Below are 12737 nucleotides of genomic sequence, written 5' to 3'. Positions count from 1 at the left end.
CAAACCCTCACCGTGACCGCCTTCCACCTGAAAACTGATGTCCTCACTGTGGGAGGCTGTGTGGATCCAGAATTGGCCTTCACAGCCACCTACAGACCCACTGCTAAGACTCTACCCTGGAAGACAATCTTACTCGGTCATGAGTGATTGCCATGATCATGATAATGATGATTCTGTTCTGCTCCTACCTGTCCACCCATGTATGTTTATAGCTATTTCAGGGGTCCCCGATTTTTTTCAGTCAGCGGACACAGTTGGAATTTTGAGAATGTTGTGAGCACTCTCACAAAATGACTGCTATGGGGGTTGCCCATTTACAAAATTGATCCCATGGTAGGCCTGGCAGGTCACAAAGCACCCATTTCTCTGAAAGCAAATTGGTGAGACTAAAGCAAAGTAATTTGGCTTTAGTCCTAAGTACAAGGCAGAGGTAGGCTCTGGTCTCCAAAAACCAAAACCACTCTTTTGAACCCACAGTTTTCTGCTCCAGCACCCATTTCACAGAAGGCAAAGTCCCCTTTTGCACTGAGCAAGCAGCGATCCAAAACCCAAATGGGAATTAGGCAAGAGATGAGCTGCAAGATGATTTGCAATGAATCCTAGCAATTTCAAACATTTCTCATTCACCCATCCCTAAACCTGACCAAACACCACACATGCACAGTACAGTTGCTCCCAACCCGCTCTAGCCACCCCCACTCCTGGACACTCCCTACCACCTCCCAGATCACCACTTTTTCTTTTTGTGGTTGGTTAGGCATGCTGAGATGCAGCCATGCACAATTTTTTGTTTTCTAAGATTTCCTCTGAGGCCCACATGGGACCCAGGGGCATTCTTTGAAATACAGATGGCAGTGGAGGCCAGTATTTTGAGTTGCAGTGTGCCAGCCTCCCATTTTAAAAGAACAACTTTTACAACTTAAAATATATTTTAAAATATAATGATCCGGCGGAGGGGGGGGCAGGGAGCCTGGCGGGCACCAAGAGAGGCTCATACTAGCACATTGGTGCCCACGGGCATCACACTGGAGACCTCAGAGCTATGTCTGTGCTATAAAGAGCAATCCCACTTTATATAAACTCTAACCAAATAACATGCATTGTGTTGTTGTTTTTTATACAAATATATGAAGCTGCTGTTTAATGTACACAGGAATGTGAATCTGAGTCTGTCGTTTGTTGCTTCTTTTATTTCCAAAGGTCTTACACATTACAGGACTTCAGCTTGCACTGGGGCAAATGTATTCAGTGCGATGGGGGCAACAGCCCATTCAAGACACAGAAAAATTTGATTGTCATCCATACCCCAAACCAACACAAACCACGTGTGAAGCTCGTGGCTGCATCTGGGAGGTAAACAATAGGGAACTGGTGAAATAGATTAAAGGGAACCATTTCTTGGGACAATAGGCAGGCACAACTTCTGGGAGAAGTTCACTAGGTCCTTTCAACTGCAGCTAAATTGGTCTATTTTTTTTTGTTGTTGTTCTATAAAAAGCTTTCCCAAATTCTGAATCTATTCTGAAGCATTTTGATTTGTTATTGTAAATTTTAATTGTGATTTGTAGTTATGGGAAATTTAATTTTAATCCTCTTGCTGATAGGAAGATTTCTCTCCCCCCGCCCACCTCACTTTCCTTCCCTGTCTTAAATAGTGATTACTGCTTTAAGTCCTTGGTATTGATTTAGAATGTTGGTTGTATGGGTTGTTTTAGTATTTGTTTTTATTGTACGTTGCCAGAAATGTTTTTAAACAATATCCAATACACCCATACATACAAACATAAATATACGAAAGGTGATGTGGGGTGCATGTGGATGTGGGTGGAATGTGGGGTGTATGTCAGGGGTGCAGAACCTCTTTCAGCCAAGGGCTGAATTCCTTTTCAGATAAGTTCTTGGGGGCCACATTCCAATGGTGGGCAGGGGCCTATGGTAAAAGGGGAAGGTCCCCAACCCTAAAATATACCACCATATTTTATCTTAAAGATCTTACTGCCAGTAACTAAGCCTTAGGAGAGGAGAGGCATTTCATTCTTTTGGAAGGGGGGGGGGGCTTCCAAAAAATCCAGGAAACAACCAAATGATTTGTGGTAGTGGGAAAAGAGGAGTTGGGCCAGGGGATGGGGTGTGGCCTTCTGGGAATCCCCAGAGGGCCAGATTGGGACACCCTGAAGGATGGATTTGGCCCCTGATCCTGAGGTTCTGGACCCCAGAGTACGTAGGGATGGACAGACTCACCAGAGTCCATGCTCGGTGGGTGTTCAAGCAACCTCCACTGCCACTTGCCCATGTGAGCCAGGCTTCATGGGCCCCTGGAGGGGCCCTCCTCCCCTGGTAGACCCTCCAGCCTCAGGAAAATGCTGCACTGAGGATTGGAGGGACTCTGCTGAATTTATGATTATTTATTATTAACGTTTATATACCACCTTATTTTTTTTTAAGGATCAAGGTGGTGCACAGCATTTTAAAATAATAATAAGAACATATAGAACAGTAAAACATTAAAACAACTACAGAATTTAAAAGCCTATATTAAGGAATGTGCCCTCACACCCTTTCAGAAAGCCATGGGAGTGGGGGCCAATCGAAGCTCTTGAGGGGAGACACAGGAGAAAGCTCTTTCATGCCTGCCCGACAAATGGGCCACTAGGGACGGTGTGGGCACCTGACTGGGCCTGGGAGTCCATCAGGCTCTCCCCTGCTTGCCCCCGCCAGTCCAGCTTGGTGAACTGCCTGCTGCCCCTGCTCACTGAGCTGAGTGAGCAGCCAGGACTTACTAGATGTGTCCGCTCACTCCCGTCTGCCTCCCATCCTCCTCTCAAGCCACCATCTTTTATGCAAGATGGGGCTCTATATTTTTGTATATTTACTGTTGTGCACAATGGTGGTTGTAAAGAGCCATTTCCACAACATTAGAGGCCCCTAATCTTGTGGAAATGGCCTTTTATGGCTGCCGTTGTGTGCAAGAGTAAATATATGAAAATATAGAGCCCCATTGTGCATAAAAGATGGTGGCTTGAGAGGAGGATGGGCGGCTGCCGGGCGTGAGCAGACACGTCCAGTAAGTCCCAGCTGCTTGTGTGGCTTCTTGGCAGGCAGGGGCTGCAGCTCACTGAGCTGGATTTAGGGGGGCAAGTGGGGTGGGGGGGAGGCTGACAGACTCCCTGACCCAGTCGGGTGTCTGCACCATCCTTGTGCGTATGTTATGTAAAGATGGTGTGGGTTGGATTCAGATTCAGATAGTTCTTCAGTTGCTTTCCTTCAGCCTTACATCTGCTTTCTTTGAACTCACATCCATTACCTGTAAAAACAGGAATAATCAATGCTCACAGTGGTAGCAGCCTGCAAGATTTGTTCCCAGATATACACAGTGTAGAGCACCCTTGATATTTTCAGTAACCCACATTTCCCAGTGCACAGTCCCTATGCATATTGGGCATACGTCTGACTAAGCATGTATAAGATTGCAGCCAAAGGACTGCAGTCCTGCACGCACTTACCTGGGAGCAAGCTCCATTAAACTGAATGAGATGTACATTCAAGTCAACATGCATCAGCTTGCTTTCTAAAGTGTAATTTATCTCCCTTATCAGCTATAGTATTAACTAAATGAAGGTGGCATTTTGTTTCAGGTTGCCTCTACTCCTGGTGTGCCACGCTGTTATTATCCCAGTACCTATGGTTATGCTGTCGGTAGCATCCAAAACACTTTCGGGGGCTTGGCAGCTGACCTCCACAGGATCAAAAGCATCCCTAACCCATATGGCCGTAGCTCACCACCAGCGGACTTACTTCGCTTGGAAGTGACGTATCACTACAATGACATGCTGCAGTTCAAGGTAAACTGCTGTCTCCTGACATATGCTTATTTTTCCTGATGTTTTTATGTCAGAAAGCCATGAAATGTTACAGCCCACAAGTGGAGGCCCCTGAAAAGTCTTTATCATTCAGTAGCCACTGTCAGGGTTGGATTGGAGCCCATAGAGCCCCAAAGCAGTTCTGATTCTGAGGAGCAGATAGAAACCATGGTCCATGGGAGAGGAACCCGCACACTGTTCAGAGGCACCACCAGAGGGAGATCCCCTCCCTGATCACATTCCTGAGAGTGGTAGCATCCCTGGCAGGCAGGGGGAGGGACAACTGGAGCTTTGGGACACTAGGCGCCAGCGTAGGGACAAGCAGGAGATGGAGGGTGCCGAGAGGAGGCACTCAGCCCGCTTGGCACAACGTCAACAGCTGCACCCCGATGCCCCATGGGAAAGGGGTGGACTTTTGCCTCCTAGCCCTTGAGTCCAGAGGCTTCCCATCTTTACCCTCAAAATGGAGATCAACTGATTCACTAAGGCTAGAAACCCCAAATAGGCAGCTCTCTTAAGTTTCTCTCATAAGGCTCCTGCAATTAGCATCTGTAAGTGTCATTGGGTTGAATGGAAATAAAGCCTTGGAAAAGAGCCCTATCGTCTGTGTGTTGATTCTGGCTACTTGAGGATTTCAGAAGGCAGCAAGGGCACTCCTGACAGCCACGTCCCAGACAACACATGTGAAGATGATAAAACCTTCACAGAGTGTAACCGAAGTTGATGCCAATCCTGCCAGAGGAACATAGTACTGATAAATTGACATTATAATTTGGGTGATGTATGTGATAAGCAGCTTTAAAAAGTTAATGACTACTAGCTAAAGTGCTGCCATCATTGAGGGCATTCTGGCATGCAATATTGTGACAACAATAGTTGATTTGTCCTTCTGTATTGACCCTTATAGCAAGGAAAGCCCTTGTAACACCAGAAGAGTAATGCGGCTGCATTGCACATTTTGCACACACTGAAAATACTGTCTTCTCCATAGATCTATGATCCCAACCACAAAAGATATGAAGTCCCAGTTCCACTCTTCACTCCAAACAGCTCTCAAAGTACAGAAGCTAATCGGCTCTATCAAGTGGAAATTTTGAACAATCCATTTGGCATACGGATCCGACGCAAAAGCACAGGAACGGTTATGTAAGTAAAATCCTTGCTTTTATTGATGGATTTATTTGAACATGGATCATCAGGAAAAGACATGGACCTCACCCTACCTCAAAATTATGCATTTTGAAAACAACTCTATGTTATTGGATCTTGTTGTTGTCACCTGAGGTCAATTGTAGCCAGTACAATACAAGCGGGTGGCTATCTTGGAAATATGGTAGCAGGTATTAGCAGTTTCCTCACTTTTTTATTCTCCCAAGAGAAATGCCCCCCTTTCAGCTTTTTCAAGAGCTATACTGCATGATCTGGATAACTATCCTTCTTTTGTAGCTGGAATTCTCAGGTTCCGGGCTTTACCTTTAGCAACATGTTCATCCAGATTGCTACTCACCTGCCATCACAGTATGTGTATGGATTTGGAGAAACTGAACACACTCAGTTCCGGAGGGATATGAACTGGCAGACCTGGGGAATGTTCAGCAAGGATCAACCTCCTGGTGTAAGCAGAGTTCTTGATGTGATTTTTTTCTTTTTACATTTCTGTGGCTTTCACTGTAATTTTACTTCCAATATGGAAACTGAAATGGGTTTTGGACATAATTTCTTTCCTAAGCAGCTAACATACTTTACAAATTTAAAGAACATGATAATTGTATTTAAGAAAGAAAAGGAAGGAAGGAAGGAAGGAAGGAAGGAAGGAAGGAAGGAAGGAAGGAAGGACAGACCTTTAAGGCGCAATCTATTGGGATGGGCATCCGCCTCCGAATTCGGAGGCAACCGCCTATCCAGTGCAGGGCAGGAGAAGCACAGAGGGTGCTTCGTGATTCTTCTGCCCTGCATTAGGGAATAGACAGCCAGTTTCAGCTGTCAAGCTGCAGGAAGGTGGAGTGGGGGAGGAGGCTGCCGGATGACACATAGGATGTGTTGTACTGGCATTTCCACCTTCCCCACCCCAGATTGCCCCCCAGAATGCCCCATTTTGGGCGTTCTGTGCTTCTCTTCTGAGCATGGAGTGCGGGGCCATTCTACACTGCCTGCGAGGCAGCACAGAAGCAGGGGGGAAGGTCAGTTCTCAGGGAACCAACCTTGGAGCACAGGCTCCAAAGGCAGTTCCCAGAAAACCACGAATCCTATGGCCATCTAGCCGCTGACTAGCAGCCATAGGATTGCTCCCTAACATACTTGACGAATTTAAAGAACATGACAAATGTATTTAAGAAAGAAAGAAAGAAAGAAAGAGAAAGAAAGAAAGAAAGAAAGAAAGGCAGACAGACAGACAGACAGACAGACAGACCTTTAAGTGCAAGAATATAGAATCTTTTGATTTTGGCGGGATAGCTAATACTTTGGAAGACAGAAACAAAACTCAAAGTGATCTAGGGATGGTGGAGAATTTCTCCCCGAAACTTCGGGGGGCCGAGCGCCAACGTGTTCGGCCCCCCGAACAAGTTTCGGGGAGAAATCCTCCGCACCCCCCCGCACCCCGCACCCCCCCCCGGGACGGGACTTACCTTCCCTGAATGTCCCTCCCGGCGGCGGGTCCGGCTAGCGGTTCGTCCAGTGTTCGAGCGGGGCGGGAGCGGCAGCCAGTCTTTCGACCGGCTGCCGCCCCCGCCATTGCAATCAAAGAAAAAAAAAAAACCCGTCCCCTGATAGGCTACGTGACGATTCACGTAGCCTATCACGGCAAGATTTGCAAAGTCAGCCGTGATAGGCTACGTGAATCGTCACGTAGCCTATCACGGGTGACTTTAAAAAAAAAAAAAAAGCGCGTATGCGAATGGCGGCCCCCATAGGGAGCCGCCATTCCCGTTCCTTATTTGGTCGCTGTAGTCTACGTAAATCTTTACGTAGACTACGGCGAAAATAAGGGCAACGCTATTTGCGTTGCCCTTATTTTCGCCGTAGTCTACGTAAACATTTACGTAGACTACAGCAACAAAATAAGGAACGCGAATGGCGGCTCCCTATGGGGGCCGCCATTCGCGTACGCGCTTTTCTTTTTTTTTTTTAAAGTCACCCGTGATAGGCTACGTGACGATTCACGTAGCCTATCACGGCTGACTTTGCAGATCTAGCCATGATAGGCTACGTTAATCGTCACGTAGCCTATCAGGGGACTTTTTTTTTTTTTTTACTTTCGTGTTCGCGGCCGGGCGAGGCGGGAAGCCTCCTCCCCGGCCTGAATTTCTGCCGGGCGAGGCGGGAAGCCTCCCCCCCGGCCTGAATTTCGGCCGGGCGAGGCGGGAAGCCTCCCCCCCCGGCCTGAACTTCGCGGGGGGAGCAGCGAAGCGCTCCCCCCCACCGCGAACAAGCTGCGAGAAAAGGTAAGTGACTTTCGTCCACCCCTAAAGTGATCTGGATAGACTGGAGCACTGGGCAGAAAACAACAGAATGACATTTAATCAGGATAAATGCCAAGTTCTGCACCTAGGAAAAAGAAACCAAATGCACAGTTACAAGATGGGGAATATGTGGCTCAACAACACTACAAGCGAGAAGGATCTTGGAATTGTTGTCTATCACAAGCTGAATCTGAGCCAACACTGTGACGTGGCTGCAAAAAAGGCAAATGCTCTTTTGGGCTGCATTAATAGAAGCATAGCTTCCAAATCCCGGGATGTACTAGTTCCCCTCTACTCAGCACTGGTTAGGCCTCATCTGGAGTACTGTGTCCAGTTGTGGGCACCACACTTGAAGAAGTATGCAGACAAACTGGAGACGGTTCAGAGGAGGGCAACAGAGATGATCAGGGGACTGGAAGCAAAGCCCTATGAAGAGAGACTGAAAGAACTGGGCATGTTTAGCCTTGAGAAGAGAAGACTGAGGGGAGATATGATAGCACTCTTCAAGTACTTGAAAGGTTGTCACAGAGAAGAAGGCCAGGATCTCTTCTTGATCATGCCAGAGTGCAGGACACGGAATCATGGGCTCAAGTTACAGGAAGCCAGATTCCGGCTGAACATTGGGAAAAACTTCCTGACTGTTAGAGCAATACGACAATGGAACCAATGACCTGGGGAGGTGGTGGGCTCTCCCACACTGGAGGCATTCAAGATGAGGCTGGACAGCCATCTGTCAGGAATGCTCTGACTTGGATTCTTGCATTGAGCAGGGGGTTGGACCCGATGGCCTTGTAGGCCCCTTCCAGCCCTACTATTCTATGATTCTATGATTCTATAAAATTGATGTGTGGGGATAATGTTATGGGTGTCCAATGAAGAGACATTGTTGGTGCAACAGAAATGAAATTCCTTTGTGTGTCTTTTTGTTTGTTACAGTACAAACTGAATTCATATGGTTTCCATCCCTTCTACATGGGACTGGAAAATGACGGGAGTGCTCATGGAGTTCTTTTGCTGAATAGTAATGCTATGGGTAAAAGAATCTTTTTAATCCAAACACAATTTCATTTATTGCTTATTTGTAGTGATAACTATTAGTTCCTTACTCTACCTTCTGGACTTTTCAGATGTCACCTTCCAGCCAACACCTGCCCTTACATATCGCACAATCGGAGGAATTCTGGATTTTTATATGGTTTTGGGGCCAACTCCAGAGAAAGTGGTTGAGGAATACACCAGAGTAAGATAGATGTGGGATTTTAACTTACGTGCCCTGATCCAGTAAAGGAGTTTGGGGCCTGGAAACAGGCTTCCATACGTGTATCCAATGTGAATGCATACATTTTTCCGTGAACACATCATGGTAATCAGATCCCAACTGAATTGGCTGTACGCACCTATTATATACATTCTCATCTGGAGAACGTTTTACATGTCATCAGCTGTGTGCAAGTAGATGGAGACTGAGGTCATATTATTGATTGCATTTCCCCCCATTTCCTCTCCTGATGTTGTTGTTTTTAATTATATCATTTGCAGCTTATAGGACGACCCGTTATGCCACCATATTGGGCTTTGGGATTCCAGCTGAGCCGCTACGGATACAAAAATAGCATGGAAGTCGATTATCTGTATAGTGAAATGAGAAGGACTAAAATACCCTATGTAAGTTTCTTACAAGTACAATCTGTTGCTATTTGGACTCTGATCAAGAAGTATTTCAACAAGTGCGAAATAGTAATTAGCACAACTGTGCTGGAATTTAGCATAATCTTTTTTTCTTTTTTTTTAATGCTTTCATGGATACTGTCATCAGGTTGCATCTGATGAAGTGTACCATGAGCATTTTTAGTTGAGGCTGTCTAACCTGCCACCAGCTGCTGCTTTCACTTCTGAAATGTGTGCAGGATTTTGATGGGTCCTTTGCACAGCTTTTTCTTTTGCTGCATATTGCTATGTACCGCTATCTGCCATTTATGCTAGTGAGCGGAGCCTAGCAGAATCTTCCAAGATGTCGATAGCATACCCACCCAGTGTCCACACCCCTCGGGTATAAGCCCTCCCTCCCCTTCCTCTCCATGAACCTCTGTGGGCATGCTCCCTCACACACATTCTGTTTGTGTGCTATTTTTTAAAAAATAATTTTTTTACTGGTGTGCTGCTTTTATACCACTGCAAAAGTTCAACCTCCCTCCACTCAGAAGCTAAGCCTTCCTCCACAAAGACAAAGCAATACCTGCCTTAGCTGCCCCATCTGCCCCATCCCTTTCCACTTATAAGTGTTTCATGTGGAGAGGATTGCTCAACTATAAATATCCCCTTTCCCCTTCATGTTGCTGGCACCCATGCTGAGTGGTTGTTTTGAGCCACTGAGGGTGGAGAGCAGGGAGCTCTGCTCTGTTTCAATCTGCTGCCTAGCTTTAGCCATTTGACACTAAGGAGGTGTGCCCAAGGAACACCCCCACTGTAGCCATCATTGTTGACATCACAGCCACTCCTTCCAACGTATAATGGAACCAAGCAAAATGGTGCAACTCCACTGGTGGATGGTGTAGGTTTGGTTTCACAATCTCTCCAGATACTGCATTTACCCCATCCAGAAAACAACAACAACATAGAAGTGGTTGGAAATGACAGGACAAACTCAGGAGGGAGGGTGGCTGCATCATCTAAAGGGCCCATGAACTTCCATGACTGAGGCATGCCGAGTGCAAAGTTAAAGCCTCATCTAGAAAAGCCCAGCATCCATGAAAGCTTATGCCAGAAGAACTGAATGCGTTAAGACCTTTTGTTGTTTTTGTTGCAACAGACCAACATGGCTACCTCTCTGCAAAATCTTCTCCCTCTCCTCCTCCTCCTCCACAAATATATAATGTACTTCTGTGCTAGTGTGAGTTAGGGGTGGATGAAAGGCACTTACCTTTCATCGAAGCTTGTTCGCAGTGGGGGGGAGGAGCTTCGCTGCTCCCCCCGTGAAGTTCAGGCTGGGGGGGAGGCTTCCCGCCTCGCCCGGCTGAAATTCAGGCTGGGGGGGAGGCTTCCCGCCTCGCCCGGCCGAAATTCAGGCCGGGGAGGAGGCTTCCCGCCTTGCCCGGCCGCGAACTCTATTTTTATAAAAAAAAAACAAAAACGCCCCCGTGATAGGCTACGTGACGATTAACGTAGCCTATCACGGCTAGATCTGCAAAGTCAGCCGTGATAGGCTACGTTAATTGTCACGTAGCCTATCACGGGTGACTTTAAAAAAAAAAAAAGCGCGTACGCTAATGGCGGCCCCCATAGGGCTATTTTGCGTTGTCCTTATTTTTGCCGTAGTCTACGTAAATCTTTACGTAGACTACAGGGACCAAATAAGGAACGCGAACGGCGGCTCCCTATGGGGGCCGCCATTAGCCGTATGTGCTTTTTTTTTTTTTTTTTTAAGTCACCTGTGATAGGCTACGTGACGATTAATGTAGCCTATCACGGCTGACTTTGCAAATCTAGCCGTGATGGGCTACGTTAATCATTACGTAGTCTATCACAGGGGCGTTTTTTTTTTTTTTACTTTTCTTTTAATGGCGGCGGCGGCAGCTGGTTGAAAGACCGGCTGCCGCCCCCGCCCCTGACGAAGACCTGCCGAACTGCCGCCGGGACCCGCCGCCGGGAGGGACATTCATGAAAGGTAAGTCCCATCCCGGGGGGGGCAGGGGGCGGGGGTGGGAGAATTTCTCCCCGAACAACCTTCGGAGGACCGAATGCGTTGGCACTCGGCCCCCCGAAGTTTCGGGGAGAAATTCTCCCCCATCCCTAGTTCGATCCCAGCAGAAGCTGGGTCTCAGCTGGCTGGCTCAGGTCGACTCAGCCCTCCATCCTTCTGAGGTTGGTAAAATGAGTACCCAGCTTGCTGGGGGAAAGGTAGTCACGACTGGGGAAGGCAATGGCAAACCACCCTGCTATAGTCTGCCATGAAAACGCCAGCGCAAGCAGCATCCCTCTAGGGGTCAGTAATGACCCAGTGCTTGCACAGGAGGAACCTTTCCTTACATGTAATTAGGGTAGTAACAGGGAACTACACATAGTAACAAGACTATAAGAGGGCACTTATCAGAATTTGGTAAGTAATTTGGTAAACTAGCAGTTTCAGATACCAAAGCTTACTGTGCCCTTCTGTGCCCAAAGGGACCCTTCTGCATATAGAAGTGCCTTTCGTTCATGGAAAGCCTGTTTTATATTTCACTGTAGAGCATTGCACTGCACATGACAAGTGAAACTAAATCCAAAAATGTTCTTCTGCTTGCACACTATCTCAAGCAGAAGCATGACAATTACTATAGAAGAACATACCTTCTATTACACTGCATGAATTTTTGTACCAATGCTTGCACATGTTTTTGTAGAGTAGCACTATTTTATATTTACCTTCTGTTCGTGGATCTTTGGAGCCAATCCAATTTTGTTTTGATATATGATTATGGCATTAACTTTGAAGATTCTAAACTGAAAGTTACAGTTGCTTACCTCTAGGGATGGATGGATGCTCCCCCCCTGGTCTGGGTTTTCTGGGCACCTGCCCAGCTGCTGCTCCCACTCACCCTGCCCATGCTTGCCGACCCACCCTGCACCTACCCTGAGGTGTTTGCGAGTACCCGTCATTCCCACCATCACCATTTTGCAGAAAAAATGGCACTTTGGGAACTTCCATAAATCTAATATTGCCACATAGCAGCTATAAAGGCCCCATCTACACATTTTTTTACAGGCATAAATGGGCCATTTACTTGGGAGGGGGTGCAGGTGGGGGGAGGCAGCTGAGCAGGTGCAGCCCAGAGCACGAACGGTGTGGGGGAGTCCGTTGGTGTCAGGGTTGCCTTTGAGTGCAGGGAGTGGCAGAGTAGTTCAGATTCTGAAGAAGAACTGCAAGGTGTGGGGGAGGAAGTTTCCCAGGCTTGTCCAAACATGGATAGGCAGTCTCCTCAGGTTTCAAAGTCCCAGCTGGACAGAGAAGGCCCCTCTACACCCCAAACCCGGTGAGAGATAGCGAACAGGGAGAGGCGGGGCTTAGAGAGCCTGAATTCTTAGACATCAGGTGCAGATGCAGACCCAAGAGACAGATGGCAGGGGGAGAGCTTAGATGGTCTGCCTGATTGGCCTGGCGTGAACAGCTGTGCTTAGAGGCCTCATGAGAGAGAGAGAGATCTCCCCCCGACCTCTTAAGTTAAGATAGTGAGCCCACCTTTTCTTCAAAAGAAAAGGCTAGGCAACTTTTGTAGCTTTCTTTTCAACTCCCTGAAGGCATTTCCTTTGTAGACTGTGAGCCACTGAGAATTTGCTTCTGTGTGACCCATTGTATTGGCCTCAGGAGCGTAATCAAGTCACCTGTAGTGTTAGAGGGGCCTAGAGATCCATAATGCTTGCTTAAGTTCATTATTGGTGA

The 12737-nt window shown here is 47.2% G+C and overlaps 1 protein-coding gene across 1 annotated transcript in view; it reads left to right on the top strand.

Moving 5' to 3' along the window:
- Positions 1–12737, top strand: part of SI (sucrase-isomaltase) — a 257605-nt gene that overhangs the window by 204306 nt on the left and 40562 nt on the right. Inside the window, exons 48-54 of the mRNA XM_084847439.1 lie at positions 1201–1353; positions 3636–3842; positions 4852–5006; positions 5307–5475; positions 8258–8354; positions 8449–8561; positions 8861–8986. Coding sequence (XP_084703565.1) covers positions 1201–1353; positions 3636–3842; positions 4852–5006; positions 5307–5475; positions 8258–8354; positions 8449–8561; positions 8861–8986 — 1020 coding nt within the window. The remainder of the gene's footprint in view (positions 1–1200; positions 1354–3635; positions 3843–4851; positions 5007–5306; positions 5476–8257; positions 8355–8448; positions 8562–8860; positions 8987–12737) is intronic.

Source organism: Heloderma suspectum, chromosome 3 (genome assembly GCF_057233095.1).
Source record: "Heloderma suspectum isolate Gila_16-S chromosome 3, 16-S_ref, whole genome shotgun sequence".
NCBI classification, from domain to species: Eukaryota; Metazoa; Chordata; class Lepidosauria; order Squamata; family Helodermatidae; genus Heloderma; species Heloderma suspectum.
Note: the sequence above shows the minus strand (reverse complement) of the source record. Positions and strands in the feature narration are given on the sequence as shown.